Source organism: Gastrolobium bilobum, unplaced genomic scaffold, assembly GCF_033153095.1.
Source record: "Gastrolobium bilobum isolate Gb01-03AN ecotype WA unplaced genomic scaffold, APGP_CSIRO_Gbil_v1 utg3931, whole genome shotgun sequence".
In the NCBI taxonomy this organism is placed as follows: Eukaryota; Viridiplantae; Streptophyta; class Magnoliopsida; order Fabales; family Fabaceae; genus Gastrolobium; species Gastrolobium bilobum.
Genome location: NW_026896354.1, coordinates 122,753 through 146,488, shown reverse-complemented (window position 1 = coordinate 146,488; position 23,736 = coordinate 122,753). Strand labels below are relative to the sequence as shown.

Genomic DNA, 23,736 nt, shown 5'->3' with positions numbered 1-23,736 from the left:
GAAACCATACTTATTAAAATCGGAACGATGCGGCCGGGTCAACCCTGGAACCAGTAAATCGGTCATATAATCGGTTTGATTGAAGCAACGGACAGGCCATGCATCAGAACCGGTGCGACCCGGTCCGATTCGGCCGATTTTCATAAAATCGGTGACCTGGTCGGTTAACTGGTGACCCGGCCCGGTTCCAAAAAAAAATAAATCCAAATTTTTATTTTTTTCAAAAAAAATCATAATATATTTGAATATTTTTTTCTTATTGACTTACATATGTTATGTACTTACAACACTAATATTATCTCAATTATGTACTATGCATAAAAATTTGAATTAATTTATAGTTAGAAATGTCGTTTTATGAACCTAAAGTCTAGTATCACGATCATTATAATTTTGTTTGATTTTTTATTTGATAATAATATGTGATTTATTATTTTTTGTATTAAAATATTTGAAATATTTATTAATTTTTTTAGATACTTGAGTATGTTATAATTTTTTAATATAAATTATAAAATTGCATATAATTACCGGGTCTTGCGGTTGAACCAGAAACCCACTGGTTGAACCAGTGACCCAGTACTTCGACCGGGTTAATGACCGGGCCGGTTTTAATAACATTGTGGGACACGCGATACGATATGATATGACACTTCACATGTTAATTTTAAAAAAAATTAATTTTCGATAGTTAGGATACGTTTTGATATTATATATTATTTTTAATTTATGTAGTATTTATTATATTTAATATTCAATAATTTAAAAAAAAATAAAGCTAAATTTATAATACTCATCAATTTTGCAAAGGAACATAAGATATTCCAAATGTTTATATTAAACTCAATTGTAATTCAACGAATCTAATAGTTAGAATTCAAAATGAAACACAATGTAATCTTTGAACCTTTTTTTAATATTTACAACGAGTATTAGAGTATCAAGAAGTGTCAGAGTGTCAAAAAATATAAGACACGATACTTAAAATATTTTGAAATATTGTGGTTCATAGACTACTAGGATAACAAGTCAACATACCACTCCACGGCTCCCGAAACCATAGCCTTCGAATTGTGGTCTGAAAGGACATGCCTTCACTCTTATCCGTAGGGAAATATTAATGTCATGTCACATAAGACAACAAATCTCTTTTACACACTAAAAAAGATACGAGTTTCATTTTAATTTTTTTTTCTTTTTTTCTATGCAATGGGACCCACATGAAATTATGAGTGGAACATGAGATAAATATCTATTGTTGCAAGATAAAATATAATCCCATAATTAAAAACAAAAACCGTCACCTTACTCTTCTATTATTAAACGCTTTAATATTATTTCCCAACCCGCGTAACAAAACCAGCGTCACCCGAAAATGTGGTCGATTAAAATCACCCTCTAGCTCCAAATGCAAGTCTGCAAAATCTTTCGTTCCTGATACTTGATCACCGCTTTCTTCAACGTGGCTTCATGATAAAAATGAAGGCTGCGACAAATTGCGCTCATTCTGGACACTTGGTTTGTAAGTTTTCTCATGTATCTGCTGTTGGCTTCATTATGTACTAACAGATATGCTTCAATATTCAACTGACATGCTTTTAATGGGATGCTTTGATGTTGCAGATTCTAAAACTGAAATATCTGATGTTCCATTGCTGTCTTGCTCCGAGGTCTAATATTTTCTTTTGCCTTCAACATTTTACATTTCGCATTGACAATTTTGATTAGCTCCATAGTCCAAGGTTGCTAATGGTTTCTTTCATTTTTTTTTTCATTTATAAGGCCATTGAAAAGCTAAAATCATTCAGAGAAAAGCTAAAGGGGAAGCAGCAATATCTTGCCATGTATTCTAGCATTTTTTGTGGGATAACAACAGACCCAGCTGCTATGGTTATCCCCATGGATGACCACATGGTCCATAGAGGCCATGGTGTCTTTGATACTACAGCAATAATGGACGGGTTAGTGATTTCCTCCTCATAACAAAGACTATTTTTTTATTCTGGAGTGAACATGAGAAGTTCAGTTTGATCCCATTTTGAAGTTAAAAGAGGATCTCTCATTTTTTTTTTTTTTTATGTAGATTTCACATAGTGAGTCTGTTGATCTACTATATATGCCATTAATTAGTTCTGAAATATGACATATTCTTGAATCCAATCTTGCACATAAGAATATATGGTTTAGGTCCTAACTCCTAAGCACATACTGGTTAATTTTTCAAGTTAACAAAAACTAACTCCATTGTGCACATCCATCCCCACGCCCCCGAGAAGGGACGAAGAATTATTACTAAATAAACAAGGTGTTGGATATAAAACCCCCAAGAATTACTACTTAACAAAGATGTTACATATAAAACCCCCCAACTATCCCAAATGCTTCAGGGGATCCCTTGGGCGTGGGAAAGAATTACCAAGTGGTCAAGATAGTTTTATCCTTGACACCCCTAAGCTTACCCTCCCTCACCATGTCAATGAAAAATTGAAAATCTAACTCAAAAGTTGAACTGGTTAGATGAAGGGTCATTAATGATTTGTGTACTCATCAAAGTTATGAAATACGCTTATTTATGACATACTATAAAGTCTCTTATTTATCTATGTTCTTTTCCTGTCTACTTTTTAAGCAGTCAAGTGATGAATTTTATGCATTATAGATACCTCTACGATCTAGATCAACACCTTGATCGCTTTCTAAGGTCAGCATCCATGGCTAAAATAAATCCTCCATTTGATCGTGGAAGCATACGAAGAATACTCATACAAACTGTAAGTGCTTCCAAGTGTAGAAATGGATCGCTAAGATATTGGCTCTCAGCAGGACCTGGAGATTTTGAGCTATCTAGCTGCCACCAATCGGCTCTTTATGCAATTGTAATACAGGATCTGTCACTGCTTAATATCAGAGGAGTTAAAGTGGTGACTTCATCTGTTCCCATTAAACCTCCCCAGTTTGCAGCCATTAAAAGTGTGAATTACCTTCCAAATGTGCTCTCAAAGATGGAAGCTGAAGAAGTTGGTGCTTTTGCAGGCATTTGGCTTGATAGTGATGGGTTTGTTGCTGAAGGGCCTAGTATGAACTTGGCTTTTGTCAGTGAAGAGAATGAACTTATAATGCCTCAATGTGACAAAATTCTAAGTGGATGCACAGCCAAGAGAGTTTTAACCCTTGCTGAGTGTTTGGTGAGGGAGGGTAAGCTTCAGGGGATAAGGATGAAAAACGTGACCGTGAAAGAAGGGAAGAAAGCAAATGAAATGATGCTTCTTGGCAGTGGAATTCTTGTTCGCCCTGTAGTGCAGTGGGATGAGCAGATCATTGGAGATGGTTAGTACTTACTTAGATTAATATATACATTCTAAGCATTTCAATTTGTTATATGTGGATCAATATGTGATATATAAGACTTGTTTTGACTAAATGAATAGGCGCAGCTTATAATAAGCTTGGATGTACGATGTTCTTTCTGTGGCTTGTTGTTGTGGTTCTTAAAAAACTATCATAATAAAGCATATATACTTGCCTGTTAATATCTTTAAACCAGATGTTTTTCTTTTTACTGCTGGTTTTGTTAGCTACTGATAATAATGGTAAGTGCAGGATTTTGCTTTCTATGGAAGTGATAACTTCAAGGAAGCATGGACCCTTTCCCTGCTAGTTTAAGGGACCACCTGTCAATTGTCCTTATTTGGGGTCGTGTTGATAGTTTGATCATGCTACAAAATCCTCTTGCAGTGTTGTTATTTTGGTTACTGTCATTAAAGGTTGTATTGTATCTGCAACAAATTTTATACATGCGGTTCTTAGTCATTTGAGGCTAAAACTTTTACCAATAATACTCTTGTTTTATTGTTTGGTTGTGGCCTTTAGACATGTCATATATTAATCATTGTTAAATTTGACGTTGCTTATGCTTTTCATAATTTGAGTTTTTTTTTTTTTTTTTTCATTGTGCATTTCTTGTGGTGTATAGACATTAGTAGATTGAATATTCTTCCCTTTCTACGAGTTGATTTGATTTTGTTATTCATTTCTTGTAGGCAATGAAGGACCTATAACCCAGGCTCTCTTGAATCTAATTGTTGAGGACATGAAATCCGCCCTTCCAACTATTGGCATACCTGTTCCTTATTGAGGAAAAATTTCTTTCAATATATCTTATGATGGAGCTCCAAACATATAAATTTGGGCATGGGTATGATCTTTGAAGACCGTGCCAGTAACTGCTTCTCATTGGTTGTACAGTTAATAATATTGAAATATATATATATTTTTATGGTTACAAGTAATATTGAAATATCTTAATTCCAAAGAGGTTATCAAACCAATGCCCTTCCGTTGTCTCATTCAGTTACTATATATGACAAAGCGCGCAATTTGTAAATCAACAAAAAAAAATCCCTAACAATTCAAGTGGCGGCGTCCTTTCCTTTTGCCGGCTGGTTATCTTCATGCGTGGACGGCAAAATGACGATGGCAATAGCGACATGGTGGAGCCTCCAATGCAACTATTACAGAGACTGAAATTTTTATTGACGGGGTCATAAATTTGGCAATTGTTTTATGAAGTATTGATATTTGAAGTATTGATATTTTAAGCATTTTTTATCATTACAAGTTATCTACACACTCTAAGGTAAATTTATCTAAATTATTTAAAAAAATATTATAATAAGATTGAAATATTATATATTATAACATGTTTACTTTTATATACCTTATTTTTTTTGTGCACTTGATCTGAATTTCTCGTGTAGTTTCTGTGGATCAGTTTTTTTGGTGGCTCTTTTTTTTTTGGGATCAGTTTAGCGTATATAACAAGGGAAATAATACTCTCATACTACGTGAGAGTAACATCTTTTCCTACACAAATTTATTTTCTGTGCCAATTAGTTTTTTTTTTTTTAATATAAAAGATGAGACCCACATTTAACTTCTTTCTACTTTTTTTCTCTCCTACTATCCTACAACATAAGAAAACTTTAACCCATATAACAATTACCACATGCAAAAGGCATTAAATTTTATTGGATAAAACAATTTTGACGAGTTAAAATTTTAATATAATCATACCAGTACAAAAGTTTCCTGCTTCATTTTAATCAAAACAAGCAGAGAATATACTCTTGGCTGTGGTCGATGGATATTACCTATGTCATTTTACTTTGAAAAAGGTGATAGTATTTGTTTTCTTCCCACTTCTTAATCCTGACTGTTGGCTTAATCATACAGTATTTTTTTTTTTGATAAAGTTTTATTATTTATTTTTTAATATAGCCTTTATTGTTATTTCAAATTTAGCAGTTTTTTTTTGAATAACAATTTTAGCAGTTATTTCAATCTGACAAGGCATATTTCTGATGCATTATTGAGTAGTAGGTAACAATAATTTACATGATTATAAAAAAGCAAATTTCATCATCACTCTATTTTTCTATAATTGATGTGGTACTTAGATGATTCTTTAGCTCTGGAAAAGCACCATCTTCTCCCTTCTAAACTTTTAATTTAAATAAAAACAACTCTATTGTCATATTTTTATTTTTTTTTGATTGCCGTTAGAATTGCTATCTTTTTTTAGAAACTTTATTCCTAACATTGAAAGATTAATTTTTGGAATAAACCAAAATTTATCCGAATAATTTTTTTTTCATAAATATCAAAATTTAGATCACATACTCAGTCTGATTCCTTTTAGATTCTCTTATTGAGTCCACATCTGACCCAATTTATTGAGTCTTACTTCATTCGAACGAATAACAACTTGATAAGATCCCTCAAATCATGGGAAGATTCTCAAATTAGCTCCTACAATCATGATAATGGTAATCTCTGTGATGTCTACGTAAATAGAGGAACCACTCTCCACATTCACATCTTTTAAATTGTGATCTCTGCTTCACCTTAGTCTCAAGATTCAGCCATTGTTGATCAAATCAAGCTCCGACCATTCCAGGTAAGAACATTTTTGTAAATTAGATTTATTTTATATCTCAAAATTTTAAATCAATTTTTATTTAAGCTTGGGAACATAAGATTTAGTGTTTGTCGTTTTAAATAACATAACTTTGTGTCATTTAAAATGATAAATATTTTTTTCCATAATATGCAACCAAGTCTTGTAATAGGTTTATTTTATAATTTTTAATTATGCATTGATTGATAATTGAAAAAAAAATAAAAAAATTTAACAAGTGTTTGATTATTATTTAAAAAAGAAAAGAAAAGATTAGTTGATATATTTTTACTGAACGTCTGAAGGAGGAAGCTATTATTATATGGAGCATGAAAATGCACCCCTTTGATTAAACTTGGTCGGCGGCGCTGGATGAGGGCGAAGCACACCTCAACACCAACACGTGCATTGTTATTATTGGTCTTCGATTTTTTTCTCAATTCCAATTCTGCCCCTACCTTTCCTCAACGGAATTCAGCAGCGTTGGAGGAATAGGGAGAGAGAGAGAGAGAGAGAGACAGGGGCGGTTACTTATATCCGTGTGGTATCGCCGGAATTGTTCTTCGATCGCACCGGAAAAGTATCGATCCTCTCGTCGCCGGAGAGCAGCGATGGTGAACGCCTTGGTGGAACGTGCCACGAGCGACATGCTCATAGGCCCTGATTGGGCCTTGAACCTCGAGATCTGTGACATACTCAATCGTGACCCTGGGTAAGCCTAGAATCGGATTTTCGCTTCCTTTTCCTACCTATTGAGAACACTGTTTTTTATGCTCAATTTTATTCTTCTTCGTTGTGTTTTGATCGAATAGTACTTTTTTTTATATATATATATTTTATGGCAGAATTATAAACAAAAATGATTGAGATTACTTTGATTTTCTGTTTTGAATGAATTCTGATGGTCAAATTATAGTGTGGAATTAGTGTCGATGAGTGAAGATTGCTCTTTCCTACTATTTCTCTGATAGCCTAGTTATGGAGTGGAGTTATAGAGTGGAATTAGTGTTGAAGTTTGGTCTTTCCTACTATTTCTCTTTTGCACTTATTTGTTTCATGATCATGATGGTTGTGATTTCACTTTTGCATTGTCTAAACACCAATGGAACAGCAAAAACTTGGGATAAGAAATTTTGGATTCCAGCCAGAGGTTGGACCTGGGCATTTACTTTTTGACTTGGTGATTGAGATTGTTTTTATCCAAAAATTATTCTTAGGATTGTGTGCTATTGTTCCATAGATTAATTTGATCAAGGGAAAATAGATAATTATTATGAATTCTGCAAATTTGTGTGATGTACTTGCTCCTGCATATGCTGCGTGATGTCTAATTTGCTTCTTGTCAATCAGTTGACAGTTCCCTCCTATAGGACATTATAAACCTTCTAGAAACTACAAAACTAGTAGTTTCGTCTTTCTTCCCATTCGTTTCAACATTAGTATCATTTATATCCCAAATTAGTTCGGGTTCGCAGTTAATGAACCCAAATAAAAAGAAAGAAAAAGTTTATGTTTCAAAATTTGGAAATCGTATATCTGAATATAATATTTATTATGTTTTTACTTTGATTATGAGTTATTTTTATCTTCTGCTAATGGGTTAAAAGGGTAGCATATCTCAATTTATACATATTTATGTTTCTATACACTTCTGAGTCTATACAGTTTGGAGCTGAAATTTTCTTTTTCTTTTTATGGATATCAATGTTTAACTGGATTTTTATGTATAATTTTTTAGTTTGCTTCTTGGTTTAAGAACTCAGTTTGGTTATGATTTATCAGGCAAGCAAAGGATGTTGTTAAAGGTATAAAGAAGCGGATTGGAAGTAAAAATTCAAAAGTTCAACTTCTTGCTCTAACTGTAAGCTCAGATACTTTATTATATACTTTTTCAACTCAGATCTTAACACTGTCCAAGCTGCTTTTGGATTTATGCATCTTTTCTTGATTTACTTTTTCAGATTACATTTTGACCTCATTCTTCTACTCATCCGTTTGATGTTTATCTCTCTTTGTCTGAAATGGACATTTTTTTAAAACAACCATAAGCAGAGAGAGCAGACAATTAAAACCCTGTTAAACTTAGTATAGAAGGAAACTTTCAACTAGTTGGATTCCTTGGATCCACATTTTTCATGTTGAATTGATAAATAACTGGTGGAAGCTTTTGTTATCTATTGACTATTGGGAATGATACAATGGAATTTTACGTAGTTCACTCTTTTGATGTTTACTTATAGAATGAAGAATTCTCAAAGTTCAAATAACATTGTTCTATATCTTACGTATGTTGTTTTCATCTTGGAAAGAAAGAGTTAGTATTAACTTCAGGATATGTCTTTATGGGATTGGATTTTACTAATCTGAAAGGCATCCTCTTAATAGGCGAGTTCTCTGTGTCACACATTCTTCTTCACTCACAAACTCCAATGTCCTTTTTACTGTCATTTTCTAATGATGGGTTAATGATGTATGATAATTCCCTAGGGTTAAATTTGTAGGACTTGAGAAAAATAGGGAGAGAAAAGGATGGGAAAGGATTTGAAACACATCCAAGGAAGAATGTCTTTTGGTAAGAAACCAGAGAAAGTAGAAGAAAAATTAAGAAAAGTCTGAACATCCCCCTTCATTAACCCCATATAGCATAAAAACCCTAATTTATAATTGAAGAAAAGAAGAAGTGGAAGAAGTATTTTATCTGAATAATACTTTCTTGATTCATTGAGAGACCTAATGGGTCCTTTTTATATTGAGTACATCCAACTACCTCAACTACTTTAATAAATATACAACCACCAACTACATCAATAAATATACAACTACCAACTAAATATACAACTACCAACTACATCAATAAATACTATCTAGAATATTCTACATATTCTACACTCCCCCTCAAGTTGGGAGATATATATTGATCATTCCCAACTTGCTGATCAAATTCTCAAAGGTCGGCTTAAGTAATCCTTTGGTGAGGATATCCGCCGTCTGTTCCTTGGTAGGTATATATGTCAAGCATACACTACCGTCTTCTAATTTCTCTTTGATAAAGTGACGATCAACTTCCACATGTTTTGTTCTGTCATGATGAACAGGATTTTGAGCAATGCTGACAGCAACCTTATTATCACAATATAATCTGATAGGTAGGGAATAAGAGATCTTCAACTCCTCCAGAAGCCTTTGTAACCAAATTCCTTCACAAATACCATGGGCTAGAGCCCGAAATTCCGCTTCTGCACTGCTTCTTGCAACAACAGTTTGTTTCTTACTTCTCCAGGTCACAAGGTTTCCCCATACATAAGTACAATATCCTGAAGTAGATCTTCGGTCCATTGCAGAGCCAGCCCAGTCTGCATCTGTATAGATTTCAATCATCCTTTTGTGCCCCTTTTTAAAGAAAATTCCTCGACCAGGGGTATTTTTGTGGTATTTGAGAATTCTATAAACAGCACTAAGGTGTTTTTCCTTAGGAGAATGCATGAATTGACTAACCATGCTCACAACAAAAGCAATATCAGGACGAGTGTGAGACAAATAGATTAATTTTCCCACTAGTCTCTGGTACTGCTCCCTATCAACATCTTCCCCGTCCTCAACTCCCATCTTGATATTAGCTTCAATTGGAGTCTCTGCCGGCTTGCACCCAAGCATACCTGTTTCTTGCAACAGGTCTAGAATGTATTTTTTCTGAGTTAAAGAAATTCCTTCCTTACTCCGAGCAATTTCCATGCCAAGGAAATATTTGAGAGATCCAAGATCTTTTAGTTCAAACTGGTCAGCTAAATATTTTTTTAAAGAAGTTATCTCCTCGCTATCATTACCAGTGACAATTATGTCATCAACATAAACGATCAGAATAGCAATTCTTCCTTTGTCGGAGTGTTTAAAAAATAAAGTGTGATCAGTCTGAGCTTGGGTGAACCCTCTTCCCTTAACAGCTTGAGTAAATTTCCCAAACCATTCTCTGGGAGATTGTTTAAGTCCATAGAGAGACTTCTGCAACTTGCACACAGAACCATCCCCTTTTTCAAAACCAGGAGGTGGATCCATGTAAACTTCCTCATGGAGATCACCATTCAAGAAGGCATTCTTAACATCTAACTGTTGCAATGGCCAATCAAGGTTGGCGGCAAGAGATAGCAGAACGCGGATAGTGTTAAGTTTGGCAACAGGAGCAAATGTCTCCTGATAATCTATCCCATGAGTCTGAGTAAATCCCTTAGCAACTAATCTGGCCTTATACCTATTGATGCTATTGTCTGCATTGAATTTTATTGTGAACACCCACTTGCAACCAACAGTTTTCTTTCCTTTAGGTAATGTCACAAACTCCCATGTTCCATTTTTTGTAAGAGCATCCATTTCTTCTAATACTGCATTCCTCCATTTTGGGTCATCAAGTGCTTCTTGGATATTTTTGGGTATCCTGGTACTATCTAACATAGTGTTGAAAGCACGAAAACCTGGAGACAACTTTTCATATGAGATATAATGGGAAATAGGATGAGCAGTGCAAGATCTAGTACCTTTCCGAAGAGCAATAGGCATATCAACGTTGGGTGTACTAGTACATTCAAGTGGGTTGCTGGAACAAGGACTCGAGTCAGGATCTTGGCAGTCTAGAGTATCTTCATGTGTTTTGCGCCTGCTGTAAAATTTTTCCCATTTACCAGGAGGATCACAAGGAGGATCATTAGATTCAGGTATAGTTGCTCCCCCTGTTTCCTTCCCAATAACTCCACCTGTTTCCAAAGGCCAAGGTAAGACAACAACATCATTTGGTTTCCCAGGCTTATCTTCATCCATACCAATACCAATAGACTCCTCCTGAAGAGAAGTCGGGGAAAAAAAGGATTGTGTCTCATAAAAGGTAACATCCATGGAAACAAAAACCTTACGGAGAGAAGGTGAGTAACACTTATAACCTTTTTGATTAGGGGAATATCCTATGAAGACACATCTGATGGATTTAGGGTCAAGTTTGGACCTTTGATGTGGAGGAATATGCACAAAAACCACACAACCAAATATTTTGGGAGGAAGAGAAGAAAGAGCACTGAAAGAGGGAAAAGATTTAGTAAGACAGGATAAAGGAGAATGAAAATTTAGTACTCGAGAAGGCATCCGATTAATGAGATAACAGGCTGTCAAGACGGCTTCCCACCACAGATATTTAGGGACATGCACCGTGAATAAAAGAGCTCGAGCAACTTCAATTAGATGTCTATTTTTCCTTTCAGCCACCCCATTTTGTTGAGGGGTGTTAGGACAAGAACTTTGATGAATAATTCCATGCTGGTTTAGGTAATCTCTAATAGAATTCTTGAGAGACACCATTGATGAGAGAGAGAGAGAGATTATTTGGATCTGAATCTTTATTATGAAGATCACACCTTACAAAATGCTACACTCTATTAATATATAGAGTGTGAGAATGCTGACTCAGCAAGTGAGTCAGTTCTAACAAACAAACCGTATAACAGAAAGCTAAAACAGAAAGGGAGATGAGGATCAGATATATGCATGTGTACAATAGCAGAAAGTAAACCACTACTTATCTAATACACCCCCGCAAACTCAGGGATCTTGAGGCAGGGAATCAAGAACCCTGAGTTTGGTTCTTAACTCAGCAAAACGTCCAGGGGAAAGAGCCTTAGTCAGAGTATCTGCCAGTTGATCTGAAGCTGGAATGTGCGAGACAACAAGCTCACGAGCAAGCACACGTTCTCGAACAAAGAAGATATCCAATTCCATATGCTTAGTTCGAGCATGCAAAACAGGATTATGAGAGAGGGCAACAGTGCTCAAGTTATCACAGAAAATGCGTGGAGTAACATAGGGAACCTGTAACTCACGAAGGAGGGATTGAACCCACAAAATTTAAGCACAAGTAAGAGCTAAACTTCGATACTCAGCTTCAGTTGTTGAGCGTGCTACCAAGGTTTGTTTCTTGGACCACCAAGAAATGAGGTTAGGACCCAAGAAGAGAGCAGCACCAGATGTAGACCTCCTATCATCAGGGTCACTAGCCCAGTCAGCATCACAAAATGCTGTAATAGAGAGAGGATGTTGAGGAACAGCCCTTTGAAGCACAAGACCATATGTAACAGTTCCTTTTAAATATCTGAGAATTCTTTTAACTATTTTCCAATGATCATCTAGTGGCTGCCCCATGAATTGGCAGACCTTATTGACCGCATAGCTGATTTCTGGACGGGTTATGGTGGCATATTGAAGTGCACCCACAATCGACCTGTAGAGATGAGGATCAGAGAAATAATTAGAGCCAAATCGTGTGAGCTTACAGCTAGTGGGCATGGGAGAGGAGATGCCTTTTGCATCAAACATGGCAGCTCGAGTAAGTAAATCTCGAATGTATTTGCCTTGTGACAGAATCAAACCACCAGAACCATGAGGCTTTACTTCAATTCCAAGAAAGAAATCCAAGGTGCCAAGGTCTTTGAGAGCAAATTGAGAATGAAGCTGAGTAATCAAAAATTGAATGTAGGCAGCATCAGTACCAGTGACTATTATGTCATCCACATACACAAGGATATAAGTGCAGCGAGAAGAAGTCTTGGAGATGAATAAGGAAGGGTCACAGCAGCTGGACTTGAAGCCAAACAGCATCAAAGCACCTTTCAATTTATCAAACCATGCTCTAGGGGCTTGCTTAAGCCCATACAAAGCCTTGTTGAGCTTGCACACAAGGTTCTTATCTGAATTCTCAAAACCAGGGGGCTGACTCATGTACACATCCTCTAGCAAATCACCATTGAGGAAGGCATTATTGATATCAAGTTGCCTAAGTGACCAAGAGTGAGTAAGTGCAAGAGTAAGCATGATCCGAATGGTAACAGGTTTGACAACTGGTGAGAAGGTTTCATTGTAGTCAAAACCTTCTTGTTGATGAAACCCCTTTGCCACTAACCTTGCCTTATACTTGTTCACTGTGCCATCAGGATTTTCTTTAACTTTAAAGACCCACTTGCAACCAATTGACTTCCTGTTAGAGGGCAAAGAAACAAGAGTCCATGTATTGTTATTCATAAGTGCATTGTATTCAGCCTTCATGGCATCAACCCAATGTGGACTGGCTAAAGCTTGCTTCACAGTAGAAGGTTCTGTATAAGCAAGAAGAGCAGTAGATCTGGCTAGAGATTTGGATCTAGTCATAATAGAATGAGGAGGAGAGGATTCCCTTAGAGAAGAAGAGGGGAAATACTCAGAACCTGAGGAGGGAGAAGACTCAGAAGTAGGAGATAATGACAGTGGGTTAGATGCTGTAGAAGAGGAATTAGAGGACTGCATTGGAGTTGCAGGAACACTACTATGTGACGCAGGAACAGAGGATGGCAATGATGATACAGAAGCTGTACAGGGAGAAGAAGAAATATGTGAACTGGACTTAGAAGATGGCTGGGGAGATTGCTGGGAAGAAGAAACTGGTGAAGAAAAAGACTCTGACATCAATGGAGACATTAAAGGTATTTGAGCAGAAACTGGAATAGTAGGGGAAGGATCAGCTGTAGTGTTAGTCCAAAGAGCATAAGGAAACCTATATTCATTGAAAAGAACATCCTTTGAAATATAGGTTCGGCCATCTTTATTTAAACAAACATATCCTTTATGACTTGTGGAATAACCCAGGAATACACACTCTTGTGAACGAAACTCAAGTTTATGACGATTATAAGGTCTAAGAAATGGAAAACAAGCACATCCGAACACTTAAAGAAACTGATAATCTGGATTATGATGATACAACTTGGTATAAGGAACAGCAAAATTTAAGGATGCTGTTGGAAGCCTATTGATAACAAACACAACTGAAAGAAAGGCATAATCCCACAAGGATAATGGTAGGGAGGCATGAGACAACAAGGTTAAACCTAGCTCAACAATATGACGATGTTTGCGCTCTACAACACCATTTTGATGATGGGTGTGAGGGCAAGCAAGTCTGTGAATGATGCCATGGTGTTTGAGATAATCAGTGAAAGGTCTAAATTCCCCACCCCAATCAGTTTGTAAGGCTTTAATGGGAAGTTGAAATTGAGTTGTTATCAAGGAATGAAACTGTTTGAAAATGGAAAGAGCATCAGATTTTTGTTTTAACAGATAAATCCAAGTGTATCTGGTGTGAGCATCTACAAAAGAAATATAGTAAGTGTATCCCAAGGTAGATTTAAAAGGAGCTGGTCCCCATAAGTCACTATAGACAAGAGCAAAAGGTGTGTCATACACAGTTTGTGATGAGGAGGAAGGAAGCCTATGTGCTTTTCCAATACAGCATGAAGAGCAAAAATCACTAACATTTTTATTAGAAATTGAAATATTACAAGAGTTAAGCACTTTTGTCAAGGTTACATGATTGGGGTGCCCCAAACGACAGTGCCATAGAGAGTATGTAGAATTTGAAGGTACACAAGTTTGACTAACAGTGTAAGGCTGATCAACAGCTCGATTTTCACTCTCAACAAAATTACAGTGAGGAATATTATCTGTATTAGCAATTGAAGGACTTGCTTGACTAACACTACAAGGCTGATCAACAGCTTTATTATCACTTTCAACAAAAGTACAGTGGTTAAAGCTTTCAGTTGAAGGACTGGAAGAAGACTTGAGAGAATGAGCTTGACTCAAAGCAAGGGAAATGTCTGAAAAACGATAAAGACCATCATTGCCAAGTATTCCACGAAGAAGAATGTCATGAGTGTCCTGCGATTTTACAAAGCAAACACTTGGATGAAACTCAAAAAAGACAGAGTTATCTTTAGCAAATTGACTAACACTCATAAGATTTTTCATGATAGAGGGAACAAGTAATAGATTTTTGAGATGTAAGCATCTGTGAGAATCATAAGGTGAAATAAATTTTGTGGAACCAACAGCTTGAATAGCCAAACCTTGCCCATTCCCAATGATGACCTGATCTGAACCACTCAATTGTTGGCTCTGTAGTAAGTTCAGAGGACTCGAAGTCACATGATGAGAGGCACCTGAATCTGGGAACCACTCAAGAGCTGGAGCAGAAGACGGAGTTGGAAGCAAACCAGGTTGTGCAGCAATCATAACCTGAGGAGAAGGCCTAACATACTGATACGACCTTTGTTGAGTCTGTAGAGGCTGTCTCTGAGCAAAGTATGGTCCATTTGATGGAGTTTCTGGAGAAGGAAGAGTGGGCACAAAGTCTTCATCAAAACGATGCCAGCAACTCTTCACGTCATGACCATTCTTGTGACACAACTGACAATACACGTTTTGTCTGCTTCCGCGCCCTCTACCTCTGTTAGCTCTGCTATTATAGCGTCCGCGTCCTCTATATGAAACATTAGAACGAAGAGAATCATCACCTTCCCTCTGTACAGAGGTCTGACCAGTGCTCTGTTCCTGAGTTGCAAAAACAAGGGCAAACAGAGGAGTAGAACCAGGCGTGTTACTCTGTTTTTGAGCAACATTCACAGTGACTGAAGCAAGAAGAGACTCATTCTGCGTTAACAGCATCTGTTCATGCGTCATTAACTCAATGGCTAGATCTTCAATCGAATAAGGATTTTCTCTTCCATGAACAGTAGTCACAAACGCGTTGTATTCAACTGGAAGTCCTTCCAGTATGTAATCAGTTCTATCTTCGTTTGTAACTGGATTTCCTATGGCTTTGAGAGAATCACAGAGGCTTTTGATGCGAGACAAGTACTCTTTGGCAGTTCTAGTTCCTTTCTTTATAGATCTGAGTTCTGAACGTAAATGACGAGATCTGGACTTCATGACTCCATGAAAAAGCTTGTGGATCTTATCCCAAGCTTCGTGAGCATACTGTACTCCTAGTATCTCGTTCAAAACAGATTCAGAGATAGTGGACAAGAGCCAAGATAAAAGCATAGAGTCTTGTGTGAGCCATTGAATATACGCTGGATTCTGAATCTCATTCAAACGATCTTCTTCAGACTCATATTGAATAGGAATTTTTGGATTCACAAGGTGACGATGAAGTTGATGCGATGTTATAATCGGTTCAACTATCTGATTCCAGAGTAGATAATTGTCATCTGTAAGCTTCACCGTAACTTGATGATTGAAGAGAAGAGGAGCACAATTTTCCATTGACGTTGCTTCTCTGTTCGACTTCAAGGATGCTGGAGCACTGTTACCAGCTGTAGCACTATCTTCAGAGTTGGATGCGGAAGACATAGTGAAGAACGATGATGGATCAGGCCCTCAAGATGAGAGCTCTGATACCATAATAGAATTCTTGAGAGACACCATTGATGAGAGAGAGAGAGAGAGTATTTGGATCTGAATCTTTATTATGAAGATCACACCTTACAAAATGCTACACTCTATTAATATATAGAGTGTGAGAATGCTGACTCAACAAGTGAGTCAGTTCTAACAAACAAACCGTATAACAGAAAGCTAAAACAGAAAGGGAGATGAGGATCAGATACATGCATGTGTACAATAGCAGAAAGTAAACCACTACTTATCTAATAATCTCCAAGAACTGAATTAAAATATTCAGTACCATTGTCTGTTCGCAGAATTTTGATAGAAGTCTGAAATTGAGTTTGAATCATAGCATGAAAGTTTTTAAAAGTGGATGCTGCCTCAGACTTATCTTTTAAGAGATATACCCAACATACCCTAGAATGATCATCAATGAAAGTAATAAACCAACGAGCACCCGAGACATTTTTTTCACGAGCAGGTCCCCAAATATCACTATGAATCAATGTAAAGGGAGAAGATTCATGATATTTCTTAGGAGAATAAGTGACACGAGATTGCTTTGCAAGCTGACAAATATCACAAAGAAGGGAACTTGACTTTTTATTGATAAATAAGTTCGGCAATAACTTCTGGAGATAAACAAAATTTGGGTGTCCCAACCTACGATGCCATAACAAAACATCATTACAGTCATCTGATAAACATAGAGAGTGGTTCGAAAAAATCCTCTTTTCACAATGAACATCTGTAAAATAGTATAGCCCTTCTTCCTCTCTAGCACTGCCAATTATCATCCCCGAGTCCTGTTCTTGAAAGATACAAGCATTTGCAGAGAACTTAGCAACACAATGCAACTCAGCAGTAAGTTTGCTAATAGAGATGAGATTACAAGTAAGAGAGGGAACATGAAGTACTGAGTTCAAAATAATATGCTCAGAAAGTTTAATGGATCCCTTTCCCGCAATAGTGGAGAAATTCCCATCAGCTGTTCTTATTCGTGACGGGTGATAGTAAGGGGTATAGGAGAAAAATAAGGATGCATTACCTGTCATGTGATCAGAGGCCCCTGAATCAAGGATCCAACGATTACTACGTTCAACATGGAATGCCATACCTTTTTGAGCAACATGACTAGTTGCCTCAGCAGGTTGAGACATCAATTTCTGAAAAGACGAATTTTCAAAATTTTCAACGTCCATGGTTTTCTAACAACAGGTACCCAGAAAAAAGTTCCTCCAAATACGATTTTGACCCTCAAAACAGGAAGAGGGTTGCTCGCAAAAATCAATGAATGAGAGCAATCTTGGCTACAGTGAAACAGTAATTGCTACAGTAATGAACAGTACTGCTACAGTAATGAACAGTACTGCTACGGGTCTTCTGTGGGCTGGCTCAGAATCTTGTTCTGAACCTAATGGTGGCCTTGGTTTCGTGGTTGGAGGTGTCTAGGTAAGGATTCTGGCTTGGGCAGTGGCTAAAACGAAAAAAAAAGGAATAGGAAAATGACTTAAAAATAAATCAGAACGGGGAAGAGACTGGAATATAACCAGCTCTTGATACCATGAAGAAAAGAAAAAGTGGAAGAAGTGTTTTATCTGAATAATACTTTCTTGATTCATTGAGAGACCTAATGGGTCCTTTTTATATTGAGTACATCCAACTACCTCAACTACTTTAATAAATATACAACTACCAACTACATCAATAAATATACAACTACCAACTAAATATACAAATACCAACTACATCAATAAATACTATCTAGAATATTCTACATATTCTACAATAATGGATCCTAACCCTTAGAAAAACCTGTTTCTGGAAGACTAACATAAAAAATACTCCCCATTAAACCCCGACAAGCAAGGATTGGGGTGAGGGCTATCCTTATACACAGTTTTACCTTTGCATATTTACAAAGAGGTCGTTTCCCGGATTCGAACTTGTGACCTTTCAGTCACAAAAGGAGAAGTTTTACCACTACTCCAGGTTTGCCCTCTTTTCTTTACAAGACATAAATAAGATACAAAATAACCCTGCTACAGCAACCTTGCTAGTATGCTACAGTGCCATGAAAAGTAGTAATCTAAAACAGCCCAAACATCAACTCAACATTTTATTATAATTAATTCCCTTTGTCCTTCATGAGGGGATTTCTTGTAGCATGTGCATTTTTGCTGTCATTGTTTGCTTATATTGCTTTATGATGTTTGGGAATTGTTTTGAGGTGAATGTTTCTAAAGGATTGATTTATAGGGGATTTTCATAAGGATACAAAATGGTGTTTGTGGATTTCATTATAAAAAACATCTGAAATATTGGCTTCCATTACAATTCACAGGCTCTAGGTGGTTTAGTTGTAGGGCAGTTGAGTCATTTTGTTATATTTGAGTGGCAATCAATTAAAAATCTCCTAATGTCAGCTGGTCACTGTTTGTTGTAACATGCATTACGAGAGGCTTTGTAGATAGTTTCTTTTGTATGTCATTTCCTTTTGATGTTTGATATAAAAGTCTTTTCACTATACTAGTTTGGTGTCAAACGAATAGCAGTGTGTTATATATGGAAATTGAATGTTCCATAATTCAGTTGTTGTGCTTCGTTCAGATTGCCCTAGTTAGGGTTTCTTTTGGGAATACCTTATAGCTGTTCAAATTAGGTTTGTTCAGATAGGAAGGATTCTCACTTGTCTGGATATAATGTGTCTATTTCATCTTGAACAATTAGAAAAGCTCATTTGGTTTTCTATTGGTCTGCCATATTCTAGCTGCTGGAGACAATCATAAAGAATTGTGGGGACATCGTTCACTTGCATGTTGCAGAGAGAGATGTTCTTCATGAGATGGTGAAAATAGTAAAGAAGAAGGTATTCATATTTCTTAAATGTTTTCTTAGCCTTCCAATTTTATACCTGCTTTCATCTTGTAGAATATGTTTATAATATTTTTCATGCCAATTGTAGCCTGATTCTCATGTCAGAGAGAAGATACTGATTCTTATAGATACTTGGCAAGAAGCTTTCGGAGGACCAAGGGCAAGATATCCACAGTATTATGCTGCATACCAGGAACTGTTGGTATGTTTACCAAGTTATTTGCGTTGAGGTTTTTTACCAAGTATTTCCTCTCCACTTACTATTGTGAGCAGGAAGGGAAGCAATTCATAAGAAAAGTATTTCACACTTTTCTTTTGGACATAATACTCTCATGATATTGCTTGTATGGGTTTCGAGTACGAATGGTTACACTCAGAATACTTGCATAAACCTTTTTAATTTTTTTTGTCTATTTCTTTAATTCTATAAAGGATATGTTTGTGTCAGCGTGCTGGGGCAGTGTTCCCTCAGAGGTCTGAGCAATCTGCACCTGTTTTTACACCACTACAAACACAACCACTGACATCGTACCCTCAAAATATAAGAGACTCTGGTGCTAGGCAAGACACAGCTGAGTCCTCAGCGGAGTCTGAGTTTCCAACCCTAAGGTACATTTCTCTCTCTTTTCTTGTTATCATCTAAAGGAAGTTGACTTAATTGTTGATAACTTGATATTGATTCATAGTTATCTCTTAGTTTCTAACTCCCATGCTATCTTCAGATCTTTCTTTGATGGAATGCCTTAAGTATATATAATTCTAGTTTAGTTCAGCCTCGTAACCATATCTATTATCTGTTGAGATTTTTTTGCAGCTCGGATGTCACATTTTGAAGCCATATGCTTTTTCTTTTATAATTGGCATAGCCTTGTATATCATTTTTTTCAATTAAGATGGTTGTTGCATCATTTTTCCCCCCTAATGAATCAAGCAAGGGTAGGTGATGTTTGGGGAATCAATGGTAAGTAAAAGAAAGAATGCAAGATTTAGTTTAAAAAAAGGAATCAAATTTTTTAACTGGGTTTTTTATATATTCTTTTCTAGATCTATGTGTACCCTATAAGAGTGATAGATAATTGGAGTTTAAAGCTCCCTCTTGTTTCTTGCTTTATATGATAGTATTAAAAAATGTTACTCTGGATACATTTATCAATCTCTTTAAAACTGGTAAGACATTTTTTTTTTCAAATCTAAGAACTTGAGCTGTTCGAATTTCAATGGATTGAAATTACATTCTCTTCTTTTCTTTATAGTATCATGAACATATGTTACTTTTTTGTTTGTACTGCTGTTTCTATTAAGATCAGGCTATCAGCAATAACTAATGTTATGATGATGATAAAAATTATGCTATGGTACAGATTACCGTATGTAATTATGCATTGAGTTTGTTTTAATTGAACTTTCTATTGCCAGTTTAACTGAAATTCAGAATGCACGTGGTATTATGGATGTTCTTGCGGAAATGCTCAATGCATTAGACCCTGGTAACAAAGAAGTAAGTTGTTCAATTCAAACTTTCAAATTAAGATGTATAAAAAAAGGGGAAAACCCTGGTGCACAAGGCTCCCTAACTTTGCGAGGGCAGGTGTGAGGGTTGAAGCTCCCTTAATTTCAAATTAAGATGTATATTAATAAAAGGATATTTTGTGAAGCTTAAGGCTTTTATCAACAAAGCTGCTGATTCTATTAAATATGTGACATTTTCAGGGTCTTAGGCAGGAAGTTATTGTTGATTTGGTGGAGCAATGTCGAGCATACAAGCAGAGAGTGGTACACCTTGTTAATTCAACCTCGTAAGCCTGATGTCCCTTTTCATGAAATTATGACATAATGATAGCCGTATTAACATATTCTTTACATTTTGATTCATGTTAATTGTATTTTGAATTAATTTTCTTAAAAGAAAGCTAAGTTATTTGTTTTCTTGTCTATTTTTCAAGGGACGAGTCACTTCTATGCCAAGGACTAGCTCTGAATGATGATCTGCAGCGTGTACTGGCCAAACATGAATCCATTGCTTCGGGTACTTCTGCTCAAAATCACACTGAGAAACTGATGCCTGCACCTACTAGAGAACTTGTTGATGGTCCTTTGGTTGATACTGGAGATACTAGTAAACAAACTCACGGGAGGTAGCCCAGTATCTATTGTTGCTCAGCATTCCTTGATATATGATACTATCAGTCTTGCCAATTAGAATTCAAATAATTCATTTTTTACCCTATTGAAATGCAATTAATTATTTACTTTTAGCTATTTTTTGACACAGTAAATTTTATTATTCAAAATAAATTGTGAATTATATGTGCCAATGGAGTTGTGGAAACTTGTTTATATTGTTCCTAGTGGAATGATGTTTGCTGTCAGGACTTAAGAGTACAATTGAATTTGAATTCTTGTTTTTGGCTTTAAAGCTAAGCTTTGTGAATTCCTGTGCTATTCTTTTACTTTTGAATTTTGATACATTAGTTTTTATCATTCTTCAGATTTGCACTTGGGAGTGTTATATTCCACTATCAGAAGACTCCATTGTTTTGCTTCATTCATACATCAGTAATTTGTTGTTGAATCTCGTCTTCAATGAACTAGGTCATAGGCTTAGTTTTGGCTGCAGACTGACGTATGTTGTTTCTTTAGTGTATAAACACACAGAAATAGATTGGTGTATGAAATTACATTCTAAGTTGACTTAACTTCTCTGGTGCCTTCTGGTTATATGGATCATCATTTTAATATATTTTTGCAGATCGTCTTCTAGTGCTGAAGCAGGGTCCCAAACATTAAATCAGTTATTGCTTCCTGCACCCCCCACATCCAACGGTTCAGCTACCCCTGCAAAGGTTGATCCCAAATTTGACCTGCTCAGTGGTGACGACTACAACTCACCAAAAGCGGAGACTTCACTTGCTATTGTTCCTCTTGGAGAACAACAGCCAGCCAGTCCTTTGTCTCAGCAAAATGCCCTTGTTCTTTTTGATATGTTCTCTAATGGAAGCAATGCGCCTACTTCTGTTAATATCCAGCCAACTAATGTTGCTGGACAAACCAGTCCGTTAGCTCCCCAATTTCAACAACAGCAGACTTTCATATCTCAAGGTGTATTTTACCCCAACGGAAGTGTGCCAAATGTTCGGTCACCTCCGTATGAGCAATCACCATACACACAAAGCACAGGTCCTGCCTGGAATGGTCAGGTTGCACAGCAGCAACAGCCACATTCATCGGTTTATGGTGCACTTAATGCTTCTTTATTGGGTTAAATTCCTGTTTGGCTCAAATCCTTCCCCAATTACGTTCTGATCTTTTTAGCAGTTGCTGATTTGCTGTTATGAATTCTGATCCCTTGTTTTAATTTGGTTCATGGAAAATTCTTAAGTCTTCAATGTTTTCTTTTCCAAATGACTGGCAATGATTTGCTGGGTTGGTAACTGGTTGGATTGAGGAGAATGTCAATGTATAGGATTTGAGCACTTATTTTTGGGATAGTTTTGCATCATTCACCTTTTTTTTTTTTTTTTTGGCAGCTACGCAAAGTGGTGGATCATTGCCGCCACCTCCATGGGAAGCTCAACCTACAGATAATGGTAGTCCAATAGCAGGCACTCAATACCCACAACCATTGCAAGTCACTCAAATGGTTATGACACGTGCACAAATTGCTGCACATCCTCAGGGACCTCAAGCAAGTGGGCATGAGCAGGCTGTTGGTATGTATATGCAGCCAAATGCTAGCCATATGTCAACAATCAATAACCATGTTCAAAGCAATCAATTGGGCTGGTACCCTGGGCATATTCAGGGTGTTGCAGGTCCCTATATGGGTATGGTTTCACATCAAATGCAAAATGTTCCTTTGTCTTCCATGTATCCTCAACAGATGTATGGCAACCAATTCATAGGATACGGCTATGGTCAGCAACAAGGGGTTCAATATGTTGAGCAGCAAATGTATGGTTTATCTGTGAGAGATGATAGTGCTCTGAGAAATTCTTACCAGGTTTCTGCTACATCTTATGTGCCATCTGCGAAGCCTTCAAAGCCAGAGGATAAGTTGTTTGGAGACCTTGTTGACATGGCTAAAGTGAAACCAAAATCTACTCCAGGCCGAGCTGGTAGCATGTAGAACTGTGATTGGGTTTGCATTTTTCATCTGTTTGCTAACTCTTGTCATCTTTTTTCTTTATTCTTTTCATTTTACTTTTATATATATTAATAGATGTAAATTTTTTTTTGTTGGTTATTGTCCCATATTGTGTTGCTTGTCTGACAGTTGGCATAGATTATGTACATTTGTTCTAGAGAACACTGAAAATTGAAAGGAAAAAATTTGGCATCTGTATTCCTCTTCTCTTTTTTGTGGGAGTTATGGTTAAACGATAGTTTGGTATCTTCTAGTGAAATTTCAGGAAATATGTTTCCATGCAATTTTTCGTTTGTGAAGTTTATTCCCCAATTTCTCTCCTGTATTGTAAAGGGGACAACGATTATCCCCGAGTGCGTTTGGTAGAGGAGATATTTTTTTACTAGGTAAATGTAATTACCAGTAATATAGTAGAAAAGTTAAAAAAAAGTTGTTTGGTGGTCAAAATTTTACGAGGAAAATTGGATAAAATTTTGTGAGTCTTTATTTGGTTGAAAGTGAAATAATAATGGATAAATGTGTTGAA

At 36.4% G+C, this 23,736-nt stretch overlaps 2 protein-coding genes across 3 annotated transcripts; both read left to right on the top strand.

Moving 5' to 3' along the window:
• Positions 1 to 1,797: 1,797 nt before the first annotated feature.
• On the top strand, positions 1,798 to 4,237 carry LOC133299285 (D-amino-acid transaminase, chloroplastic-like). Its single transcript, XM_061498729.1, has 3 exons — positions 1,798 to 1,961; positions 2,660 to 3,327; positions 4,041 to 4,237. Exons 1-3 carry the CDS (start codon positions 1,843 to 1,845, stop codon positions 4,133 to 4,135), a joined length of 882 nt encoding a protein of 293 aa, XP_061354713.1. The 5' UTR covers positions 1,798 to 1,842; the 3' UTR covers positions 4,136 to 4,237.
• Positions 4,238 to 5,817: 1,580 nt separating this feature from the next.
• LOC133299274 (TOM1-like protein 9) lies at positions 5,818 to 23,398 on the top strand. Of its 2 annotated transcripts, none has more exons than XM_061498713.1 (11): positions 5,818 to 5,956; positions 6,262 to 6,668; positions 7,739 to 7,817; positions 18,960 to 19,058; positions 19,155 to 19,268; positions 19,515 to 19,675; positions 20,483 to 20,564; positions 20,777 to 20,862; positions 21,010 to 21,201; positions 21,816 to 22,324; positions 22,594 to 23,398. In XM_061498713.1, exons 2-11 carry the CDS (start codon positions 6,568 to 6,570, stop codon positions 23,190 to 23,192), a joined length of 2,022 nt encoding a protein of 673 aa, XP_061354697.1. In that variant the 5' UTR covers positions 5,818 to 5,956; positions 6,262 to 6,567; the 3' UTR covers positions 23,193 to 23,398. The 2 variants fall into 2 exon arrangements, with proteins under 2 accessions (XP_061354697.1, XP_061354698.1); XM_061498714.1 differs by having other exon boundaries at positions 21,816 to 22,300; positions 22,594 to 23,397.
• Positions 23,399 to 23,736: the final 338 nt, after the last annotated feature.